Source organism: Copadichromis virginalis, linkage group LG5 (genome assembly GCF_057382275.1).
Source record: "Copadichromis virginalis isolate Kocher_CV1m ecotype Utaka linkage group LG5, C_Virginalis_male_GT1.1, whole genome shotgun sequence".
Classification (NCBI taxonomy): Eukaryota; Metazoa; Chordata; class Actinopteri; order Cichliformes; family Cichlidae; genus Copadichromis; species Copadichromis virginalis.
Genome location: NC_140622.1, coordinates 9,940,614 through 9,965,992, shown reverse-complemented (window position 1 = coordinate 9,965,992; position 25,379 = coordinate 9,940,614). Strand labels below are relative to the sequence as shown.

At 42.5% G+C, this 25,379-nt stretch overlaps 1 protein-coding gene across 1 annotated transcript; it reads right to left on the bottom strand.

Moving 5' to 3' along the window:
• Nucleotides 1–7,408: 7,408 nt before the first annotated feature.
• On the bottom strand, nucleotides 7,409–24,852 carry rybpb (RING1 and YY1 binding protein b). Its single transcript, XM_085455785.1, has 5 exons — nucleotides 24,689–24,852; nucleotides 23,952–24,077; nucleotides 9,785–10,090; nucleotides 9,598–9,696; nucleotides 7,409–9,265 (listed from the first exon to the last, which is right to left on the bottom strand). The coding sequence occupies exons 1-5, from the start codon at nucleotides 24,712–24,714 to the stop codon at nucleotides 9,016–9,018; spliced, it is 807 nt and encodes a 268-aa protein (XP_085311911.1). The 5' UTR covers nucleotides 24,715–24,852; the 3' UTR covers nucleotides 7,409–9,015.
• Between the last annotated feature and the right edge of the window lie 527 nt (nucleotides 24,853–25,379).

Genomic DNA, 25,379 nt, shown 5'->3' with positions numbered 1-25,379 from the left:
TAGCTTTTTGGTATTGGAAAGAATACCAAAAATCTATCCTGCCTTGGCTGAAGAACTGACACTCTAATCACATTTTATGTCATGAAATTTACTGTCATGAAAAGGCTGAAAAAAGCAGGTCATGAAGGAGGTACTAAAAAAATATCAGGTCATAAAAAGCTATCTAGCTACTTCTCCTGGTGCATCCAGCTTCCAGTCTGGCCTTAAACACCCTCTGTACTTTTACATTTTGGGTTATAGTTACGGTTGGATTAGGTTATCCTGAACCACGCACCTTATTTATGTTGCCATGGTCTCCCAGGAGACCTTCCATCATTAACTGAGCTCTTCTCCACTCTGTGTAGTAATAAATGCCACTACTGCATAAACAAATTTCTGATAAACAATGCCTGAGATACAGGTGGAGAAAACAGCTCAGTATGAATGATAGCTCATGGGAAGATCAAAGAGAGAAGTTGTTTTTGTGGCTCTGTGGAAAAAGGTCCAAAAAACCCTAAAAGAAGAAACACCCTTGTTAGTCCAGACTGCATATTTCAAAAATGAGGTTTTCTGTTAAGAAAATCTTTCTAATGGAGTATTTTCATACAAACTGGAAACAGAAACTAGTGAGGAAGAAACAGCTCTCTTTAGGCACTGGGGCTCGAGGATGATTTTACATACAAAGGTTATAATATTCAGAATTTAAGTGGTCTTGATTAAAGGGACAGGAGCACATGAAAACTGTGATTCTCAAATCTGCTAATGTCACGTTACTCTACGATGCCTCTCGATGATTTATGGTATTTGTTGCTGCATGCAGTAACTGGCTCTATTTGTCTGTGGGTGCCATTACACTTACCAGCTGCTAATTTCATTGTTCATTTGAACTGCCTGCAGCTGAAACATGTCTATTATAATGAGGTGTCCAATTATTAAAAAACAAAGAAAGTAAAAAATTTAAATTTAAAAAAAAGAATGAGAGGGTGTTAGTATCATCATGTTGTTCTTAACGATTTCTTAGATAACACTTTATTATATAATCATTTTAAACATTGCCTAATAACACTGGAGTAATAGCAGGACAGCGAGCAGAAGAAATCAGTGGTTGCCTGGTGACTGTATTGCATTTTTTCACTTTAGGCAAAACTGTTGCAAATAGCAGTAGCAACCAAGTGATCGCTCCGAGGTTGAGCATGCAAAACCGTCAGCCTCTGAACAACCACTTTCAACCACAGACTGAGGGAGTCTGTAAATAACTGCCATGTGAATTATAAGTGCAGACAGATTGCCACCATGTTGCACTCAAACTGAGCCATTCGACACTAACGAGGGCAACTCATCTGCAACGCTTCACTTTGCTCAACTGGTTGTGTTCTAGTTATATTCCCATAAACATCACGATTTCAGAGCATTTATGTCATGTGGCAGGTTAATCGCAGTTTTTCAGCAACTACATCGCTACATGTGAGATGCCAACGTGATCCCATTTAATTGTAAGCTGATAGCTGATTGGCTCTGGCTAACTGCTGTCTTCACACACCAAAGACTGTTCGGAGACGATAACTGACTGCATGGTTCCAGACCTGGGCCCCATCTTTGAAGCAACCATTTCAAAGGCAATGAGATCGTAAGTTCACGGGAAACAGTTGCAATCATTTTTTCCATATTGCAGTCTCCAACCATTGTTTTCACCAGTGTGACTGCAGCATAATGCAGATCAGTAAGCCCTCAAACAGAACATTCAATTTGACCCCAGGACAGCAGTAAAAACACTAGAGATTTTTTGTATTATATGAAAACAAACTATTGTAATAAAAAATGAAATTTCATGAAGAGAAAATTAAGTTTTTGAATGTAACTTTTTTTTTTAAACAAAGAAATATTAAGGAACCCAAAAAATTGTAATAACAAAATAATAAGAGATTTTGGACAAACATTGCTCTGCATTACCCAGAGGGAATGAGCCATGTTCCCTTCATGGGTAATCTCATCACCAAAGTGAATCTACCCTTAAAACAAACGTGAGCTATTCACTTCAGCTGACTTTCTTATCTGTACAGATCACCAGCAGTGACAGAGGAAAGCAGTCGTGGGCTGGAGCTTTTAAATGCTACATTAGACGCCTGCTAACCTGCCCCTGGAGGGAGATGGAGATTGAAAGCTGTTGTCAGTATGAGGGCTCCCTCAAGTCATGTGTCGCCACACAGTGGGAGCTGCTTCCTCTCTTACAAACACACGCTCCCTGCGACATCTCAATCAATAGTAGCCAACTCTGATCCATATACACGTCCCATTATCTGGCAGAGAGCGCAACTAAAGACGTGGACTAAGAAGCACCTGTAAACACAGGGCAGTTTTTTGTTTTTTTTTTTAAAAAGGTGTGTATTACTTTATGCAGTATTCTGTTAGCACACTCTGCCCTGCATTTGCGACATGCAGGTACCCACACGTCAGCAGAAATCCCTGTCCAAACAATGAAACAATGCAGTCATGTGAGCAGGTAAGTACATCCCATAGAAACCGTTTGACATCTCTGAACAGTGTCTACATATAAATATTGATATAGTCAAACAAACAATACAGAGTAGTCAAATTCTCAATACATAAAACAGAGCTGATGTACGTCACGAAAAAAGAAGCAGCAATATCCCCGAATAACATCTCCAAACCTCTGAAATTAGAATCAGACCAGATAGCAACATTGGCAGCGAACGAGGCTGACATCTGCAGTTATCTATGGGTCACATCTGGCCATGACTGTCAGCGCTGGCTCAGAGTCTGGATGCCTCAACTCTGCCACAGATCTACATAATGTAGGCCAGATGTCAGGGGTGTTATGGCATTTAGGGTGATATCAGGCCTATGTAGCATTTGCCATAAAACCCACATTTGGCAGCATCATAACTGAGCTGTAGTTTCCAAAAATAACAGAGTTTAGGCTTAGACTGTCAGGAAGACCCTCTGCAATCCAGTTCATCAACTGATATTGGTTTCGAGTAGAGGGCCAAAGATAATTCACAGACCAGCACGTGTCAATCATGGCCAGCATGAGAGATAAAGGCATGAACGTTCCTCTTCAACTCGGTCTAAACTAAGCTGTCCTGGTAAAGTAAAATAACTAAAACTCATCCTCGTTTCAGTTTAAATGCATTTGTCTGGTCGAACCTCAGCACTGGATAATAACTGTCCTGGGGCAGGCCCACAGGTCATGCTGGGAGGGTCAACAAATGAACCCACATGCTCAGGTGTAGTCCTCCAAATGTCCACCGTTAAGATTAGGCGTTGAGATCCTGTGGTTAGTGGTTAGGATAAGCTGTCAGGTTGGAGTTAGTTTCTAAAGTCTCTGTTTAAGGTTAGGCCTTAAAAAACGGTGCTTAGAGAAGATGACCAGGCTGGATGCCCATAGTCCCCTGTTGCCAGATCCTGAAATTGTTCTGTAGGCTATAACTGATAGTAACGCTCCCAGGAGATCCCGAGACAGCTGCACAAATGTCTACGCTGTTTTTGAAAGACTTTTTGGCTGTTTAGATCAATCAAGTGGAAATGCCATGTGGCTGTGCCGTTACGAAGAAGTGTGACAACCATGAGATGTTCTGTGTCATACTGACTGCTTGGAATTGGTTGTACACCTGCTCAAAATCAGCCACCAGCTCCTTATCTTTTCTCCACGTTTAGCAGCAAGTTTTCCTCAGCAAGACTGTTCTTTCCCGGGAGCTCTCACCGCTGTTTGCAATCCAGTTGCAAAAATCACTGTGATGTTCTCGCTATGTCTGTGGATGCGGTGATTGGTGTGCAGCATGAACAGGAGGGGACTGAGCACACAACACTGGGGAGCTCCAGTTTTGAGCACCACAGTGGGGGAGGTGTGACTGCCAACTGTCACACCAGGAAGTGTGGCACTCAGTTTGCCAATTAGTTTCTTCAGGGAGATTCTATTGAATGTTGGGCTCAAATCACTGTATTCAGAAATAGGTGTTATTTTCAAAGCGCGGGACTATAGATTTGAGGGCAGCGGGAGTTGGATCCTCTGCGGATCGATTGTTTATAAATGCAAAGCGATGAGGGTCCAGGCTGGCTGGGATGCCAGTCAAAACAACTCATCCGAATTGAGGTGATTGCCACAGTGCAGTATTCATTTAGACAAGACACTGCAGACTTTCCAGGTATAGGGATAATGGTGACTGCCTGGAGGCAGGTGAGATGCCGGCAATAGCATCAGCTAGCTGATCGGCACATGTTTTTAGTACACAGCCAGAGATGTTTTCATGCCCAGCAGGTTTGCTCATATTCACACTCAGCGGGATTCTTCTCACATCCACTGCAGATACTGATCATGCCAAGATCCAAAGAGCTCTCTAAGGCCCTCAGAAAAGGCTGCAAATGCCCATGAGATTTTATAAGATCTCAGAATATTTTGAAATAAATAACTTTAAGGAACTACTAGAGGTCAAGATTTCACAAGCGTGACCGTTTTCAGGACTGGTTGGTTGCCGCAACAAATTTAGCCCAATCGCAGACTATAAAAAGAAGTCTGCAACAATCCCAGAATCTCATTAGAGCATCTGCAGATAACTCCTACAGCTGATCTTGGTGGTGATTCATCTACAGTCACAAAGATATTTTTACAGAGTTCAACCACATGAGAGGTGCGCTTAAAAAAGAAAACACAGAAAAGAAACTGAGAAAAAAAACAGATTTGAAGTGAAAACAGCGGTGCATGCTTGAAAATCGTCAGACATATCGCAACTGGTAGGGAGGCACCTACAAGTTACTGCTGTGAACTGGGGCAGAGTTACAAGCTTCTGAAGCCAAGGGTGTATTTTATTTTTCAAATATCACATCATTTGATGTTTTTGACAAAGCAGTAGGTGCGATCAAAACGTTTTAGGATCATCTTCATAAAAATCAAGAACCTAGACTGAAATATATCGGCCCGGTCTCACAGTCAGGGTCACCTTCATGGGCACGTCCAGACGAATTCCAGCACCGCTGCTATTTTTAGGTCTTTTCCTGGAAGAACCGTTTTACCACCACAAACTGCAAACTTGTACAGAGAGGGAATATAAGGTGTGTGCTTAAAACCCACTCGAGTTTCATGTGGAGTTCATGGAAGCGCTGGTCTCCAGTTACGCATGAGCAGTTTTCAGTTTCCAAGCCAGAAGGCAGCACCATCACGTGAGGATGGAGACCAGGAGAATATTTGCGTGTATGTGTTGTATGAAATCATCCCTCAGGCCAAGACTATCAAGCAGATTTCTGCTGTAATGTCCTGAAGCATTTAAGGAAGAACATGGGGTGCGCGTCATTGAGGCAGTGTGTGAGTGCATTGGAGTTTCTTGGCCACACCACTGCTACGTTCGCTCTCCTCCTGCTGGACTTGCCAGATTTGCCTCCCTGCAACTTTGTCTGCTTCTTGAAGATAAAAGGAAGCTGGAGGATTCTGAGGCAACGGAGGCGACACAGTGCAGAGGAACAAGTTAACAAGGAAGACGCTGGCTTTCCACAGGCACATCTAAAGATAGCACCAGCACTGAAAACGATGATCTTTAATGGCAGACTGGCCAATGTTTAAGTTTGGTATGGTTAATGACTTTTAGGCTTTTCTCACATTTAAAAATGTGTTCAAAGAGCCAACATGGTTTTTTTGTCCTTTCTCAAGAAATTCCAATCAACTCGATATTGCCACTCTTCAGAGTTTGTAGAGTGATTTGTTCCCGTCACGTGAACAAACTAAGATCTGCTGACGTTTGCTCAAACGTGCATGAAAGGTTTTTTTTTTTAATGTCCAGTAAGTAAAAAAACTGAATAATCACTAGATCAGTAAGTAATGTAATGAAATCTGATTACTGACTTAAGGAAAAGCAATGTCGTGCATTTGCTGTAACATAAGCACTGCAACGTGACTACAATGCTTTGTAACCCCGAACACTATACAAAGGACACAGAACAGCCAGAAAATAGATAACTTTAACAATTTTATTTGTGAAAAACTACAAGCAAAATTCATAAATAGACATTTCTATTTGAAGCAGAGGAAAATGATCGGGTTAGCCTATAAGCGCAAAGTCGTGCACATGCCAGAAACATGTATTAGTTCAACATTATAAGCTAGACAGGGAGCTGTGATCTGCTGAAAATGCTGAGTACATTTCCACACCAGGAACATAATGTGACCATTTCACAAGGGAAAACAATGACACATCAGCTATAAGTTTAAAAAAAAAAGAAAAGAAAGAAAGAAAAGAAGAAAGAAAAAACTAAAACTGGATTAAACAAAGAATGGATTATTGTTCTCTCCCTACTTTTTTTTTTTTTAATTTTTCTTTTAAACAGAGCAATAACTTTAAAAGCATTGTACAAGACATCGTTATAGGAAGAAATGAGTTTGTATAATACACGTAAGTGGAATTCACGGTTAAGCTTATACAGTCAGTAAACAAGCATTCTATATTTGGGTCTGACAAACAAAGCTAAAAAATGTAACCATCTTTACACAGTAAATTAAGGTTACTGGTCGCACACAAGAACAGAACTGCTTGCGCGGGAAGGAAACAGGAAACAAAAAAAAAAAGACTTCAGCTCCAATGCCAGTATTCATAGTGTTTGCTTTTGCACCTTTTTAAAATTCTATATACAAGCAATAATTCATATACTCAGCAAATGGCCCATTTGTCAATAATTTAACCATGAATCCTTTCTGTTGGGAGTACTCAGTCAAAGTGAATGTGGTTGCAGATAAGGCAGGTGAAAAGATGGCTTTTTAGGCCCATTTCTAACCGATTGCATTACAAAGCAGGGTTTCATTCTCTGTAAAAATTGGACAAAACATTTCCCCTCTGACCAGCAGTCCCACTTTTTTTTTTAAAAGTTCTATTCACATTGCTTTTCCTCACTTTGAACACTGATTCCATATTTGAATGCAATAAAGTACATAATTACATATTAACCATCGCTCAGAAGCAGAAAAAAATAAACACATCTCCTGGACTGACAACACACATGATTATCATCCCTACGTGTGACTCTGGAAAGCGTTTGAGTGTACACAGATCAAATCCTGCCCCTCACTTCCTAGGAGGGTTTTTTAGTTTTGGGATGGAGGGGGGGGTAAAGGAGGGGACGGTTACCTCTCGTAACCTGGCTTTTAGTTGCTCTGGGAGCGGCTCAGTTTGTGAGCTGGGGCCTCCGTTAGGGGAGCTGCATGTACAATGGTAGTCCAGCAGAGCGAAGAGGGGCTCGCTAAGGCCAAAGTCTTAAGACCCAGAGCTCTTCCCACGCCCACACTGCTTCTCACTGTGTGCACGACGAGGCAACATCCACCACTGCGTGTGGAGCTGTGGTTTTCCCTCGACTCCGCTCACAGCATGATGACCTCTGCCCCAATTTAGCCACGCACAAAGATGAGTGGACAATAAGAACACCATTTACATGGATTATATTAGTCTTTATTTAAACTGTTATTCATCTCACACATTAGATAATTGCATTTCAAATTGTTATTCATCTGTCTATGTATCATGTCATTATGAAATTCCTTTGGTCCTTCAATAAATAAAACTAAGATATCATATACACATTTATTCTTTATACAATTTCATACAGTTAAAAGGAAATTATGTTGGTCTAGTATCAGCTAAGGTGAACGTGAATTAAAACCCTTAAATAAGCCTTGCTGCATTAAAATTGAAAGAACAATTGTCTTCTATTTAACTACTGCAATATTGTTTTGCCTTCAATGACAGGAGTCTTAAATTAATACAAATAAAAACAAGTCAATTGAATTGTCAGTCTTTGTAAATTGTTCTTGTCTCTGCACTCTGTTTTCTGGGTGGACTTCAGGACCACAAAAAAAGAAAAGAAAGAAGGTGGAGGAGGAAAAATAAAATAAAATCGACTCACAACAGCTTGACACAACAGGTCTATTTTTACAGCTCGATATGGTTTTACCAAGTGGAACTGCTTTTAACCATCATTCAGTCACAACAGAAAATGCTCTGGCTCCTCACCAGCTGAGAGGACAGCTCTGCCTGCAGCCAGAAAACTCAATATTTAAGTACCAAATGCAGAAAAATATTGACAGCTTTTAGTGTTTTACACAACAGCCTACACTGTACAGTTAAAGACATAAGATACTGTATAAGAGATCTGCTATAGCATACTAAATCATAGACAATCTAGTTGAAAAAGTCAGGTGTCTGAACTTTAGGTGACCTTCTTCTGATGCACAATGACCTGTACAGAAAAAGTAGACGGACCTGGAGGTCCCGACAGTGTTCAGCGAGACAGTGTTGTTGAGAAAAGTGAATGAGAATTTGATTCATCAGCACTTTGTCACATTGAGCGAATGGGCAATCCCAGATCTGCAAAACCGCTTCACAGTGTATCTAGCACCAGTGTGTGTATGTGTGTGAGTGTATATGTGTGTTGTATCTGACGTGTGTGTGTGTTGTCCTATTGTTTTCAGACTGTAGTAAAAACACTGAAGGAACGATCGATCTGCAGAGCTACACAGCAAAGCTTCAACATAAAAAGGAGAATATCAAAGTATACAGGTGCAACGGGTAATAAATAAAGGTAATAATAGTTTTAAAGTTATTAAAAAAAGTGGTGGTTATTGTGCCCAGCGGAGAATTCTTCTTTACAAAAACAAAACAAAACAAACAAACAAACAAAAGTTGACTTGGCCTCACATCCACGTACAAATATAAAACAATACATACAAGTGTCTGGATGCTACTGGGGAGGGGGCTGAGGGGAAGGAATGAGGGTGTTATTCCGTGTAGGCCACCTCTCCTCGCCTGTGCCACAGGTGTAACCACGAGGGATATTCGCCAAGCGGGGGGCGCTTGTTTTCCGTAAAAGATGGCACCTCACTGTTCCTCTTAGCATCCAGGGGAGATCGTGGAATGAAGGCGGGTCGGCGATGGGAAAAGGTGAAATCCCTCCCCCTGTGGGATCCATAGTGTCCAGAAACATGGGGAAAGGGGGGAGCGGTGCAAGGGTGGGTCATAGGTGGTGGAGGATGGCAGCGGGACCTCAGAACGATTCGTCATGCCCCACAGAGAGATCCCCTTTTGGGGTGGAGGCGCGTGACGAGCCCTTGTCCATGCTCTCGGAACCGGAGCTCTGGTGCTGCTGTTCGGAGCCCGCGCTGGATGTGACGGTGGATGAAGATGTGGAGGAGGAGCGGGTCTTCTCCTTAAAGTCTGTTATGATCACCGTGACGTTCCCTACGGTGATAGCCAACTGCTGGGCAGTACTCCGGTCAATGTTCTTCAGTTTGGGCCTGAGGAGAAGAGAAGGAGAAAAACTAAATATTAGTAGTCACAATTGCCAACTACAACATGTGCATCTCAGCAACAACAATGGGAGGCTTCCAGCACTGTGGGGGTGGTTACACTAAATTGCTCAATTCATCGGGTGACACATGCACAGTCAGAACAAGTGCATCAAAAGTAAGAGTGGGCGTTTAGTGTAAAAGATCATTTGTGAATCAGCTGAGCTTTCCCACTAACCTTGTGCTAGATGAGTTTCTCTGACCAGAACTACTGCATAGTCATACAAGTTAAACCACGTGCTCTGTGAAACACATGCAGAGCAGGGGAGTGGGCTACGCACCTGGAAATGTGAGAGTTCTTGTTGGTCTTGGTTGCTGATTTGCCAGACTGTATGCTGTGTTTGTCACTGGGTGAACTCTGATGGCTGTCAGATTTGGGTCTGGAGGAAAACAAACGCACACAAGTGAGGATTGATATCAGCACCACTGCAGGCATGCAGAAACATGCGCTGTGATTCGTACGCTGACCTGGTCTTTTTGCTGCTGGGCTTCTTCGTCAGAGCTGGGCTGATCTCCTTCTCTCTGTCGGGTTTGTCTTTGATTGGCTGCTCCTTGTCGCTCTTTTCCTTCTCAGGAGTGTCTCCCTCTGGCCTCACTCTCTCTGGACGTTCGACCTGTGGGCGTCCTTCTCCGTTGGCTCGCTCTCCTTCACCCTCCGGGCGCTCCTTGTCTATGCGCTCGCTCCTCTCTCTCCGCTCCTTCTTGGGTGGGGGAGGCATCGGGTATTGCTGAGCCACCTGCTGGGCAACCAGCTGGGAGTTGATCCGGGGTTTCCTGTGGAGGAGATCCAAGGCACAAACATGGATTAGCCTTGTAGTAGAGCTGTGAACTGACTTTGGCCACAGACCAACGTGGTCATGCTACAGCTGACGAAGAGAAGCGACTGAACGTGGAGGTCAGCGGGGGGGAAGGCTTGTTGCTCCCAGCTGCTGCACAGGCAGGTTTGTGCAGCCGCTTCCTGGCGGAGCAGCTCTATTTTAGGACTAATCTCATTAGCTCACGGTCATAATAAAATGAATGCACAGGATCACAAGGTGGGACATTTGCAGCACGTCACTTAGGTCCTCTAATCTGATTACTGTAGGGTTGGCCCAATTTGTCACAGATTGAGATTCAGCTGGACGTGGTATTGCTGCTCCCTCTCAGTGAGCTCACCAGCAACCACAGAGCCCTTTTTTTATAACTCATTTGAAAACACAAATAATCACAAACCGCAATCTGACTGAGCATTCTTATTCAGCAGAGACAATAAACACAAGGAAGATAAATGTCACAAGCAACTTCTAATTAACCAGAGAGGGAGGTTCACATAAAACAATTTGTTCCTGAAAACATCTTTTCTGTGGTCTCACGCCACAGAACTGCTGAATAGGGAAGTTGTGAGGTAACCCAAAGTCGGAGGGACTGAGCCAAAACACACACCTGCTGCATGATGAACATCAGCTGACAGCATGGGGGGGGGGGGGGGGGCCACTCGGGGGAGAGGGAAAGATGCCTGTAGTCTTCCAGAGACTCAGCAGAGACCAAACCGCAGCCAGCAACATGGATAATCACAAGCCAGCACTGGGCAAGCGTGGTGAGGAGTAAACCACAAGTACGATCACACACACACAAACATGCACTCGAAAAGCTTAGCGTGCAAACAAACAGCCGGGCACAGCTTAATGGCTGCTCAGGGGCCCTTTCAACAGGAACAAGTTCTACTAGTTAGATGTGTATACCCAACCTTTCCAAAACCATTTCTAATCTTGGCAGGAAGTTTCTTTCTTTCTTTCTTTCTTCTTTTTTTGCAACAATACTCCAGCAGAGCAGAAGGCAGCCCTCATCCCTTGACCTCTGACTGCTTTAGTAAACCTGTGGTCACGGAGTGAGGCTTGAAAGTTGTAGAAACTCTGCTGGTCCAAGTATCAGTCCAGACAAACAAGGGTTACTGCTGGAAAATGAAGCTGTAGTGTGTCAGACTGTTTTAAGTGGCTTGCAGTAGAGAGTGGTTTTCAGACAGCAGCTTAAGTGGCAGGCCTCAGTGTTTCAATTTAGCAACATCATATTGCCACTCCTGTTACTCTTGTTTCTGCACTTAAATCCTCGCACATCTTTCACAATTGAATCTCCGCTCTCCAAGTCTCCCAACCTTTTAGTGGCCCGCTGCTTATAAACTCAGAGCTGTGTCCATCTTTTCTGTTTTTTTTCTGCTGATTCGCTCCCAATCCTCAACTGCTCCATCAAGCTCGTTTATTCTCCTCCTGCTGTGAACTATTACAGAGTGAGAAGGAGAGGGTGGGGACCCGCAGCTGATCACAAGACAATCAATTGGGGTATAATAGAGCATCATGTTGTAATGCTTGCACTACATTTCAATCAATACAGCAGCTGTGCTGAATGCTGATGAGCCCTGGGCTGTTGATCCAGGATCCATTAGCTGCTGTGGTTCTCTGGAGCCCGTTTTCTTTCCCCTCCTACCTGCTGCCCCTGTGTGTGGCCTCGTTTTGGGAGTGTTCTGTGGGTGAAAATTAAAGCTGGGAGAAATCTCATCTTTATAATTGCCAACCCTATCCTATTCCCATCAAAGAGATCCCAATTCCACTTTAATTTGGAGTAATTACTTCCTGTGCTGAGTATGAGAGGTCCTAATTGGAAAAGCCAAACTAAACTCAGCAAAGCTTTTAAATACAAAGTGATGAATTTAGTAACTACAGTAATGGACTGGATGTTGTGTGTCACATCTCCAAGGAGATAAAGCGTAATGTTCGATGACATTAACATGAATTCCTGACATAGGATTTTCCTTGTCCTGTCTCGATGGTTCTCTCTATGGGAATTCAACAGATCTCTGGACCTCATTCAGTATCATCATCATGCTGGAAATATGCACAGCTAACAAAATATGAGAACGTATTGAAGGTTTTAAATCTACTTCTTTAACCCACAGCCACGAGTAAACAGACAGGATCCAACAGGACCAGATATCATTCTTTGTGGCAGCCAGTGCTGTGAGTCAAGGAGGTGGTGAATGAGTGAGTGACTGATAAGCCCATTGCAGAATTGATGCCCTGGTCAGAGCTTGAGATTTGTGTCGACAGCACTGGTGGCAGCAGAAGCCGTCCTGCTGGTTAGCCGGTGATTCAGTGCCAGCTGTAAGTCAGCCATGAGCTGTTGCTGGCATGACAGAGCCACTGCTCTCTTTACCCCATTATTTATTCACTGACCATACATCGTGACTTTGCACACTGCTGCTCTGTGGCTCATTAACACGCCGCTCTGCATGACACTACGGTGTGTGCTACTGGATTTCATGAAATAATAGAGGCCCTGAAAAAGTCTCCTGCTTAAAAACCATTACGGTTCATTACTGAATTATTCCACATTGTTGAACATGGGAGTGTACTAATTAAACTACAACACTGCTAAAATTACTTTTACAAGTGAATATCCAAATCAAATAAGAAGCATCAATATAGCACAAAGGAAAATGGATACTGGGAGTAGGACCAAAAGTAAACCCCAGGGTCCAATTGCAGAAATTGCTCCAACCTCCCACTGCTGCCAATATATTCCTGGTAAAGTGTGTGTGTGTGTGTGTGTGTGTGTGTGTGTGTGTGTGTGTGTGTGTGTGTGTGTGTGTGTGTGTGTGTGTGTGTGTGCGCGCGTGTGTGTGTGTGTGTGTGTGTGTGCGCGTAGGTGTCAAGTGTGTAAAGCCTGCTGTTGAATCATTTCCCACTGTGAGGGCTTACAGCATATTACCTCCCCTTCACACAACAATAGGCTGTGATTGACAGCTCCTCCCATGCGTGTCTCCAAATTCCACAGACCGGGGGGGAGGGAGGAATGGGGAGCCTCCCTCTACGGGATGCCCTGAAATAACTATCATCATGCTTAAAAGCTCCTAATTCAGTCAGACTGACACCCATAGTTAGACTGCTCCACTCAGCCTGAACTGTCACAGAGGCAGACACACCTCTGCTCAGCTGGTGCTCTCACTGGTCAGAAGCAGCCGATACTTGCCAGCCAGGAGCAAAAGCTGAGGCTGCTATTTCAGAGGCAACTCTTTCTACAGAAACTAAAAACAATGAGCCTGAGCACTTCACAGAGAGAGACTAATGAAGAGAGGGAATGAGCGATGGAGAGTGCGATATACAGACGGACACAGAGAGTGAGAGAGAGAAGGAGGAAAGCCCTCATTAACACAGCTCTTTTATTTGAAGTGCTGTGGAGGACAAGCAATTATTTCCTGCCAAACTGAGTGAAAGCAGCGGCAGACAGCTGAGCGAAGAGGAGAGAGAGAGTGAGACAACTAAGAGACAACAGAGTTCTTTGGCCAAGGCCAGCCCGCTAAAGAGCCAGGCTATTAAACGTCACCCACTCCCTCATTCAGATATCAGCGCAGCAACAATGGGGGCTTCCTTTTCTTCAGTGATCTACAAAGTTGTTCTGCAACTTGAATCCTGCATACATTCATGGCCAACCTGAGTTTCTCCACTCACAGCTGAAAGACTAGAGAGCCTCAGCCTGGAGCACATGTTTCAGATCCTGCATCTGAGAATGTCACGGGCTTTTAACATCTCGATCAATGGAAATCACACCTTATTTTTAAGTAATCGATTGTCCCACTCTGTTAACCTCATTATTCTAAATGATTCACAAACACAATTAAGAGGCTGATATTTGCTACACGTTAAATCATATTATTCTAGTTATTTTATACATAAATGATAATAGACCCAGAACTAACAAGATGTCGAATGCACATCTTTATGTGCTTTTATAAAAATAAAAACTACATCAACTGGTTATCCCAGCACTATAACCACAGAGTAATAACCAACAGGCTTCATGTCCTGAGCAACAAATTCCAATAATCATCCTGTGACATCACCTTCACGTTTTGATGGGAGAGGAGGCTTCGAACTAGTATGGTTTGAGGATAGCTGCTGCAGCCAAAGCATATTCAAATATGCAAATTACAGGATGTTCACACTCAAAGTAGATGAGTTAGTATACAGGTTTCTGATGATATGACTGTAGCATGCAAATTGCTTGCAAAGTTTTATTCATTAGTTTATTTATTTTTTTTAGACAACCCCTTTTAACAAAATGCAGCCACACTGACAGGAAAAAAAAAAAATCTTGTGCTCCTCCCAAAATGAAAAGTAACACAATCATCCTGCAAGGCTCCATCCATTTTATTCTTGTGAAAATGAGAAGGACAACTGTCTGACTAATAACAGCTTATGACAGCATACTGCCAAGTAATCAACCCCAAGACCTGGAAATTATAGCCCTACTGATGCTCTACATGCACACATATTTCTCAGCAGTTCCTTTATGCTTGGATCTTTCTGTAGACTCAGTGTTTGCCACCCCTGACTAGAGTAAGCACAGGCCAAGAGGTGACAGTGCTGCCATGAATGTGGTTACTATAAGATGGTGATTTGTCTGCACAGTTTCTCAGTCTGTTGTTTAATGCTCGTCAGTCTCTCTAGACTTTCTATGACAAGCAGCTCATGGGACCTGCCTACTAAACTGTTTGGTCTAACTGCTAATAAGATTTTCTCTGAAATGATGCGTAAAGTGGTATCTTCATGTCTAAGGTGATAAGGTGAAAAAAAGTCATAATTCCTGTGGATTGCATGTTATTCATCTATAGCACATCCCACCATTATATTTAAGGAAAGTTAAAGCAAATTCAAACATAAAATCTATCAGCAAGATTTTTTTTATTTTAATGAACTGTCACTTTGTTTGGCTGGAAAGAATTTACTTTAACTAGCAAATAATTCCTTCAGGCAAAAAAGAAAAAAAAAACATTTACAAAAATGTGTAATAAATAAGTAAAAGTACAGGGCGACAGCTTCAGATGTCAGAACAAAACCCAAAGACGTTCACTGCTTAGCACTTATTAAAGTCACCTCATGCTTTATAGTGTTCTTGTTCCGCACAGCTGCCCCCATTGAGCACTGCATGGTACCACATGAACCAGAACCCAACCTGCTACAGGTTAAGACGGGAACTGCAACTCACAGCAAATCTTTCAGAGGTTCTGAAGCAGTGAAGTTTTCAGTAACCAGACGGAGACCGACTGAAGAGGCAGCTGACTAAACACTGATCAGAAAATCTATGCAATCACTAAAAATGGCATTTTCAGTCTAAATAATCACAAGATCTGTCACCAATTGCAAAATATGTAGTTTTCCTTAGTTGCTGTAGTAAATCCAACTGTTGGATCACGCATCCCTGGAAGGCTATTCCAGTGAAGTTTCACAAAGAACGTGACTTTTGACCTTACAGATTTATCAAAAACATGACAGTATCATTTATCAGCAGAAACTGGAAGTGGGCGGCACCTCCCTGCCTGCGAGTACAAGTGAACCTTGGTGCCAAGAACACCTCTCTCAAGGCATTTCTGAGATATTGCATTGACAAGAATGATCAGCAACCTGAAAAATAATGCCTTCGGCTCACGACACTCTTGCATAAATATGTGAAAGTGGGACACTGAATATAATTTGATTCCTTTTAATATAGCTTCATAGCCCACCATGGTAAAGAATGTGTGAGAAACACTGGCCTTAACTGACCCAAATACAGTACGTACCTTATTTAATGTGAATTTAAATTGAGAAATTACATATACAAATTCCACTGAAGTGCAGAGCTTAGGCTCCCAGTGATGAAATTTTGCACCTGAAGAGACTGGAGCAGTGCTGTCACCTCCAGCCATCCATGGGTAAAGTAATGTGTGTAAGTGAGTGTGCTGCAGAGGCCGAAGCACCTCAAGAAGAGCCTGGGGCTATAGCACTTCTCAAATCATTCTCACTGCCCACCAGAAGCATTAAGCATTCAGCCCTTCATCTGCTCCTTCCACTCAGGATTTTGAGGGCTTAATGTTCGAATCACTTCTTCACTTCTTGTCTCTACCACAAACATCTTAAGAAAAAGCAAGCAGCCAGAAATAGTATTTTTCCCAGTGGTAGCTACCATATAATGGCATATCATGTCAGTTAAACTACAGGCTGCAAACAATCACAAGGAACTCTGATTCAACAACCCACTTGTTTTTCAGTCAGCTTTGACTTGACTCTAGCTTGTGTGTGTGTACACAAGCAAGTGTTCAGATTTGAACATGACTGAATACAGTGAATACCTGTTTTTATTCAGTTTACTTAAAACTACTTTTCAGTTCAACTACTTTTAAATTTCACACTTTGTGTTGGCACATAAAGCATAACTAGTTTTGTTTGATTATATTAGAAAAATAAACACAGAGAAGACAATAAAAAGGGAGGAATAAAACGTTCCTGCAGAACACTGTGATAACTGTTAATAACATGAACACACAAAGAACTGCCCAACATTATTTAGCTAGTGCAATGATATTTTACAGCCTGCAGCTACAATCTGAAATTACACGAAGAGCAGTAGATATGAAATGTTAATTATTGATAGTTAAGCTGGAACATACAGACTTTGCAAACAAATTCTACACAACCCATTAATCTAAATTTTAAAAGCCTCTGATTCACAACTAGGAGATAAATTAGCACAAAAGCCCAATTAGACATGCATTAAGAATAAGGCTGCCTGTTTTTGGCAAAAAAACATAAATGGTATGATATAGCACAATTTTTCATAAACTTAAAATTCAGGCAGTTACTGATGTTTAAACAATTCTCTAAATATAATTAAAATGAAAATTAAATGAATGGATTATGGTTGCAGAGAGCTTTAGTCCTGGATTAACAGGTCTTTTTGACAGTAAAGAGCATCTCCTAAGGGCAACTGCCTATCCCACCCAATCTGCTTCTGTTATGGGGAGTCTTGAGGGTAAAGACAGGAATGATGAGAATCCCAGGCTACAAAAGGCTTGTGTTCCTCAGGAGACCTGCACTGTAGCCATGGGGCAAGAGAAAGAGATGAGCCGGCAGCCAACTGCTGCGCACCGCTTAAACTGGACTGCATGAGAGACCCTGAGCGATCCAGACACAAAGACAGCTGCAGGCAGCTACAAACCCTGAGAGTTTTACTTCCTCTAGACTCATCTTGTTAACTTTCAGTCAGCCTGACTCAAGCTGTAAATAGAGTACGTTTAGGCTTTTAAGTAGGGGGCAAAGTACACCTCTGTGAAGGAAAGGCATGCACTTGATTTATAACAAGGAAAAAATCAAAAGAGCTTTGCAGAAGAAGAAAATCTGTTACTTGGAAAATCAGAGCAACAGATCAGCGTTTTTTTTCTAGTTTCTTTTAAATTTAATCTATAGCTTAAATTAAAATCAGATTTCTCACCTTACTGAAAACTTTAAAAGTGTCCTGTATTTTCTTTTGCTATAAATACCTGAAGATTTGCTGTTTTCTGTGTATATACACACATATATATGTGTACACACAGTGAAACAAAGAATGCTTTTATTGTGGGTCTGGTCTCAGTTTCAGAACCACAGACATTACCCCCCTAGTTTCTATGAATTAAAAAAATAATCTACTCATGGTCCTCTGTGGATTTGCCACTGTGTTTCTATCAAATTTTATTAGGTGTTCTATATAGACATTGGGTTTCTTGAAAGCACTGACACCTTCATCCTCATACAACAATAGAACAACAAGAAATGACATTCTGAGAAGAATTCACTGAAATCACTCCAAGATGTCTCAACTTTTCTCCAACAAGTGTTTTGCACCATGCTGACTGCTGTGGGCATGCATTTCTGCTTCTCCCAACAGCCCAAAGAGAGTCTGTATACCTTTATGTGTGTTTTAAAAGATAATATAATGGACAAATTTAAAGCACAGAAGTCTAATATGTGCAAATAATGCTTTATCTTCACTTTAACTAGCCTTTCCATGACTGACCTTTCAGGCTATGAACAGCGAGGCATCAAGCAGACTGACAGCAAGACATTGCAAAAGCACTGAGCACATATGAGCTTCCTCCATCAGCAGCACTGTCACATTACCCTGTATCACTCATTTGTTTTCCTCTCCACCACCTCTCAATCATTCTCTCTTTGCTCTTTTCCCCACTTCCTCGTCACTTTCTCCTCGTCCATTATCCCCCTCCCATCCTCTATAAATCCTGCAGCCTTTAACTACGTCTCTTCCTCACCTCACCTCTCTTCTGTTGCTTTGCCACGACTGTTACCCGTCAACTGGATCACTGTATCATTACTGCTGTCCTATCATATTCTTACCCATTCACTTTAGAGAAAACACAGCCTGGTTTGGAATTTCCTGAGGAAAAAAAAAATCACTGCGCTGCCAAAGGGGACACAACACCTTCACAGCAGGCTTGTGTTCTCCTTGTGTTCTACAAAGGGAACAACAGTTATCAAGCAAACAAAAACAAGATGTGAGGGAAACCCGACATCAAGAGGGCAAAGGTTCTGCCAAGCACGGCAGCCAGGACTCTTTCTGCAGGATTTATTATGCACTATAACCCGTGGCTTGGCAAGACCAAACAATCAACAAGATCAAACCACTAGTAAGGCAGTCGATTCCTAATTCGCTCTCAAACTCGTAAAATTTTGCTGTTCTCTTCCCATGGATGAATAGTGGTGCTAGTGGAAATGGAATAGGCTGTCCAGTCTTTCCCTCCCTGGGAAATGATGCGCTTCACTCTACTTTATCCCCCGGAGACTCTTGGCTCAGTGAGCACATCCCCCTTACAGCCAAACCCCCTCTCTCTTAATACACACACATAAATGTCCAGACATAACGCTCCCCTTCTGTCCCTTTACTGGTCCATTTCTCTCCTGTCCTCTCCTTACTTACACTTAACAACTCCCCCTCTCTTTGTCCTCACATGCTTTCATTCCTGTATTTTCAGAGGACTCCTCGCTCCCTCACTGTCACAGTCATTTGCGTGCCTCGTCTTTTTCCTGAATGGGAGGAGCCCCTGGATTCAACAGCTCTCTCAACATTTCTCGGTTTTGTCAGATTGCCAAATTGGCTATTGTATTTAATCACTCACACTGCCAAATCCCATGAAGTAATTAAGAACTTTTAAATCCGGCAATTAACATGTAAAGATTAGGGCTACCCGCTCATGCTCAGGGCTTTGGTGCAGATGCTGATAATGCTGGATAAGCAAAAGCAGTTTCCTCTGAGTGGGGGCTGCAGTGGGGGCTTGTGCGAGGGAGTGCGGATATAAATTGAGCGCCCTCTTATGTAATTCCATTATTCCAGACAATCTGCCTTAATGTGACAGTGCGAAAATCCACGCTTTATAATAACCATTTCGTCATAGCATAAGACAGACAAAACACACACAGAGACACATGCAAACGCACTGACATAATTATACTATGTGTGTATAACATATACATATACAAACACTGATGGACTTTCCTCATTTTTTAACCCTATATTAAGATTTTAGAGCTAGATATCATTTATATTCCAGCCACTCTGAATCTCCTTGAGGACAATAACTGAGAACATTTGACTTAAATGCAGCATGTTTGCAACAGTCATAAGACACAAGACGAGGTAACATGAAATGCAGCTGACTGGAGAGAATTAGCTTGTTTTCACTTAGAGCCTCACTTGTAAATGTGTGTGTGGGGGTGTGTCATATTTTTAGCTAAATCAAATTAAAAGAAAACAGGAGTGTTCAAAAGAGTTTACATTTTAGGCTAAATACCTGGCTACTAGACTCAAAGATATGTTTTACTTGGAACGCATCACAAAGGATGAAATTTTTAATTACAGTGCTATACTTTCTTTACTTTCATGCTTTAACTTGTCCATCTGCAGTCGCTGCGTTTTAACTAGACTTAACCCAAGTTGAATATTTTCTTTTAAAATGATTCATTAGAGTTTGAGAATTAACTTGTAAGACCTTTGAAAACTACTTTTAAAGGTTCAGGTTCTGCCGCCTTGCTTGAGTCTACGCATCAAATAAGCTGCACATTTGCATTTAAGCTTTTTTAAACCAAAACGCAGTACTGCATTTTGCTTACGTGTCAGAGACACCCATTTATCCTGTTTTATACAAAGCAGAGATGAAAGCTGCTTGAAATGGTTGACTACAGAGTGGAGATAACAGCGCAGCAGTCAGAGACTGAGGTACCTCAAGACTTCCTGTGATCTCCACCATCAATCAACTTTAGAGGGCTCCTAATGGTTTCTCTCTAGGCCCCGGGGCTGCCAGAGGTTCATACCAAACACAACCACAAAGCAAACTGATGCACAGCAACACAGTGTCACATTCACACAGTGATCAGGTTCAGATGCCAGAAACATTTAAATATGATAGCGGCCACCACAAGGGATGCTAATGCAAGACCTACTCCAATTACCAAAGGAGCGGGCACTGAATGCAGAGGCTGAACACCCGGGCTGTTTGGACTTGTAGATTAGCAGAAGGTCAGGTGCAAAAGCAGGGGTGCTTTTTGTTTAAGAGTCAAGAGTGGCAGAGGGTACATTTAGCCTACTTGGGTATCATGTTTCAACACTGAGCTGAACTGGGTCAACAGGTTCGAGTACTCGACTGGGGAAGACGGGGCCTCTCCCTGCATGCTGATGCCACAGTCTTGCTCTTGTTAATGCACATTTTTGTCTCCATTAGCATGAATCACAGGTGAATATCTCACAGCTAACTACGTTTCCTTTCGCTGTCAGGGGACAAAGTGTGATTCAGGTCACCATCTCCAAATCTGCAAGACCCATGTCACTTGTGTGTCTCCCATCAACACCAGAGGGGTGTATAACGAAACATGATTGACACGGCCAGGATTTTTTGTATTAGCCGGTTCAACGAAACCGTAAAACCACATGTGCAATAACATGTATCACAACAGTGACTAATAACTTTGTTAACCCAGGCACTCTTCTTCACTGTCTGTGGGTGCTCACATTAATGGGGCTGTCTTATGCGTCATTTACTCGTCCACAGAAGTAACACAAAATGGATCAACTATGCGTATTTAACAGATTTATAATGAATAGCCTACACCCCCCCCCCCCCCCAAAAAAATGGCAAAAGCCAAGCCAACACTGGTACTGCAAGTAAGGAAAGAAGGCAACAGAGCAGAAAAAAATATTAATACGTAAATATATTTATATCTTCACTCAGTGCACTGTCAGTGCTGGATTTTAATTTGTGATTTGACAGCTGCACATTAGAGCTCTGGCACTTTCAAACTGACACATTTAAACATCAGTGCATTCAGCTCTAACACGGTCTTATAGCTGAATGTTAAGAGATGTAGAAATCACTAAGGTTTTTTTTTTTTTGCCAGATCGTAGCTAAATAATTTAAAGTGATTTATAAATCCTGCTGATAAATAGCCTATAAACAAACTGATTAATTTCTAATCTGTGTTTTATGAGCTGTAATTCCTGCAGTGTAAAATGGACTTGGCAGCAAATTAAAAATCTACGTAAACACATATATTATCTCTGAATTTTACACTGAAACTCTGAATATAACCTGCATTGGACCAGGTTGCATGCTCAGCATAAGTTGCTATGGTGATCTAAGCAGGCAAAAGGAGAAACACGTGCATGACACTGAAAACTCCCAACATCGATACTGCTTTGTAGTACAGCCCTCTGGTGTCTGGCTTCGTGCACACTGTGAGGATAGGATGCATCAAATTCAACAGAATGAATTTTTCTGATACTGGATTCCCAGACCCCCCAGACTCAATACGTAACTAGGAAATAGATACTTTGTTAGCTGGTTACTACCTGTTGTACCCAAACATATTCAATAACAGAGAGTTTTGTGACTGACCAGATGTTGATGGCCAGGACACAGAAAAGGAACTCTATATCGTGGAAGGAGTGAAAAGAACCAGCTTATGCACAATCACCCTGCGCAGAACAAGCTTTTTCAAACTTGCTTTAAAACACAATCATGTCACACTGACTGAATAAATCAATACCCAGCTTCGCTCATCTTGTAGCAAACACAAACCGGCGATCCAAATCAAACTTCAGCAGCGAGGAGCTCTAATTAGCAAACACGTGTGTCCTCATGCATAAACACACATCCAAAGTAGAGCCCCAGATAAAAGCAGCAAGACAAACATCCACACACAGCCTTAAGTGTAAATCATTTAGCTGAGAGCATTTTGCTTCGTCCCGAGCTTTGCCGGAATACATCAAACAGTGAAGAAAAAGATGGCTAATTAGTACTCATTAGAATAAGAGGCAGCCCCACAACTACACAGCTGCATTAATCAAAGGTTAACTATTCAGATCAAACAGGAATGTGTGACAACCACACCGATGATGTCATGCGCTTTACCAAATAGAGAAAACTGGACTGTTGCCAAATCTTGGTAAATGGGGATGGAACAGGAAGGCTATGACACACTCGTCTCCGCTTCCTGCTTTCATACAGCGTGCTCAGCCTACATCATCAGCTGTGGTCTTAAACTACACGCTGCTGGGAAAAAAAAGATCAGGGGGGAGGGGAGACTTACAATTAAGATCGGGCTCAATCTTTTGGATTCTCAGCAAACCAGTCTAGTGTTTTCTCCCCATATGTGCCAGGAGTGTCAGACAAGCCGCTTATGGTAAACCACAGCTGTAAAGGTTAGAATGCGAGGGAACTTGTCAACAAACCCACAAATGACTCATCTGTCTCTCCATTACCACCATGCGACTGGTGACATTAGCACACAAACACAGGTCACGGCACACGCAACTTATCACCAAAAACATTCCCCAGAACAGAAAGAGTAGGCGTGAGTATACACAAAAACGAAAGGGAATCCCGTCAAGAAATTCAAGTTACACAATGATTTCATCTCAGTTTCCCATAAAACAATGCCTTCTGCTGACATCACAGATTTTATTCTGAGTTAAACTTAGGGGAAATGTCTGGAACAGTCACACAAACCCGTTACTATAAATGTTGACATTCATCTAGAGCAATATCTGAGAGCAGATTAAGGAGAAATAAAACAAGTTTGACTTCTGGTTAATAATTTACATGTTTTAGACTGACAAATATGATTTTCAAGACACAAGGCCATGCTTTGAAATCAGAGTGCCTTAAACTACTTGGCACAGGCAGTAAAAAAAAGTCTGTTAAGACTTTTGAAATGCCAAAAATTCATGTTTAGTTTGCATCCAAACGCCAATCATAACCACAAAAATAAACTTCCCATCAGTCTCAGGCTCAATAAATCCGACTGTATGAGTGTTAAATGACAATCTGCAATCCTACAGGTAGGTGAAAGGCGCGCAGACACATTCACCTTGTTTGACTCGATGGGGGGTTAACAAGGGGAAAAAAACAAAATACAGCTCCTTCGATGTTGTGGATGCATCGTAGCTGTACAGCTATCATCAAGGACGGTCCCTCTTCCCCACCCCACCCCCTTTGGCTAGTGAAGCACGCAGCCTACCTAGACGGATGCATTAAAAAAAAACGCGAAATACAATGTTTAGCACGCATAAGACGAGAAACTACAGATAATCCAGACAGCAGCGGGATGTGTTTGCAAAGACTGTCCATCAACAAGTCCCCATTCACTCACGGACAAATAGGCTGTCGATCAAAGTTGTCATTCCCATAAATTGCGATGCAATGCTGCTGCAGCCAGGCAAGGCAAGGCAAGGGGGGGAGGAGGGGGAGACGAGACGCTCAGACGAGTGGGAGAGCGAGGGAGAACGAGAGCTACGTTACCTTGTGGATGTGCCCTTCCTCACATCGCAGATGCTGCATTTGAAAGCCTCGGCGGTGTTCCTGAAGGTACAGACGCTACAGTCCCAGTAGCCGTCATCAGCGGTTTGTTTGGCTTGTCTTTTTGGCCTTACAAACGACACAAATGTTAAGGTCAAGTTAGTTTCTGAAATACCACAGATATAATTCACGAATAAACAAGAAAGGGGATTGTGACAAACAGAGCGCGTTGTGTAATAAACGAGCTCCTCAGCAAAGCCCGGGGCATGGTGGTGTTGTCATTAATATTGGGTTCGAGTCCCGGCAGTTAGAGCTCCTTGGTTCATAAATCTCCACAGCGGCGGAGCGAGCGACTATCCACAACGTCCGATTGAATCGCCAGCTAGGCTAGCGGGCAGGCAAGCACTGCTAAAAATTTCGGCATCGAAGCTTAGCATGTCGGCTAACAAAACCAATATCAAATAATGCCCATTTCGACATTGACCCTGCAAAAGGCTTCGTCGAGACGCAAGAGCGTTTCAGGGAATGCCAGGCGTATCCTCGGAAAAAATTCCCTTTGTCTGTTAACTGACTGGGCTGTAAAGCAGCGAGTAGCCGCCATAGTGACTGCACTATTCTAGCTAGCTGTGGCATACCAACTGAAAAAGGGAGAAACGATCCCCGTGTGAGAGAAACGCATCCAAATATCGAGCTCAAAACGCGCAAAACAAGTCGAAATCGACAGCGAGCGGTCGCATTACCTGGTAGGGCTCTTTTTGTCACCCATGGTGAAGAACAGTCCTCGAAAATAAGAAGAAAAAGGGCCTCCTTTAATTGTCAGTGAGTGTAGTATGGTCCTGGTAGAGCCGCTGTTGAAGCTGTTGGCAGACAGGCTCCACTCAGTGCTGGCTCGAGGCACGGCACAGCGACTGACTGCACTTCAGCACGTGACCAGCAAACAGCCAATCACATCTTCCATGGGTTTAAAAGTCTGGCTTGGATATTTAGTAGCTATTTTAATAACTACTACAGATATTTGACAGACCGCTCCTTTACCCACACACATACATATCTACAGATTGCAGCGTTGCAGCGCTGATACAGCTTGCAACTCTTGTGATTAAACAAACATACACAGAACTTGTAAAGCGCATTAAAAGCGCTTCAGAAGTTAAATGAGGAAAGAAACAATACAGGGAAACAATAAAGAAACGTTACACTGAAGCTATTCACAGAAAAAAACATATATATACACGACATAGGTTTGCCAAATAGACAAATGTGTGTTTTTTCTTTTTTCTTTTCTTTAATCATGTCAACAATTTGATATTTGCTCCATTTCAATCAGTTTTCACCTTCACCAGGACTGCTTGCTGTTATCTCAATGAAGAAGCCCAGGTACGTGCAGGTGAATCTCCATGGGCACGCAAACATCATCACGTAATTAAGCCC

Coding starts and splice junctions, on each gene's coding strand:
- rybpb (XM_085455785.1), bottom strand. CDS start 24,714: ATGGGTGACAAAAAGAGCCCTACCAG. Junction 10,091..23,951: donor AGGAAGGGCACATCCACAAG/GTAACGTAGCTC, acceptor TCTCCTCCACAG/GAAACCCCGGATCAACTCCC. Junction 9,266..9,597: donor AAGAACTCTCACATTTCCAG/GTGCGTAGCCCA, acceptor TCTTCTCCTCAG/GCCCAAACTGAAGAACATTG.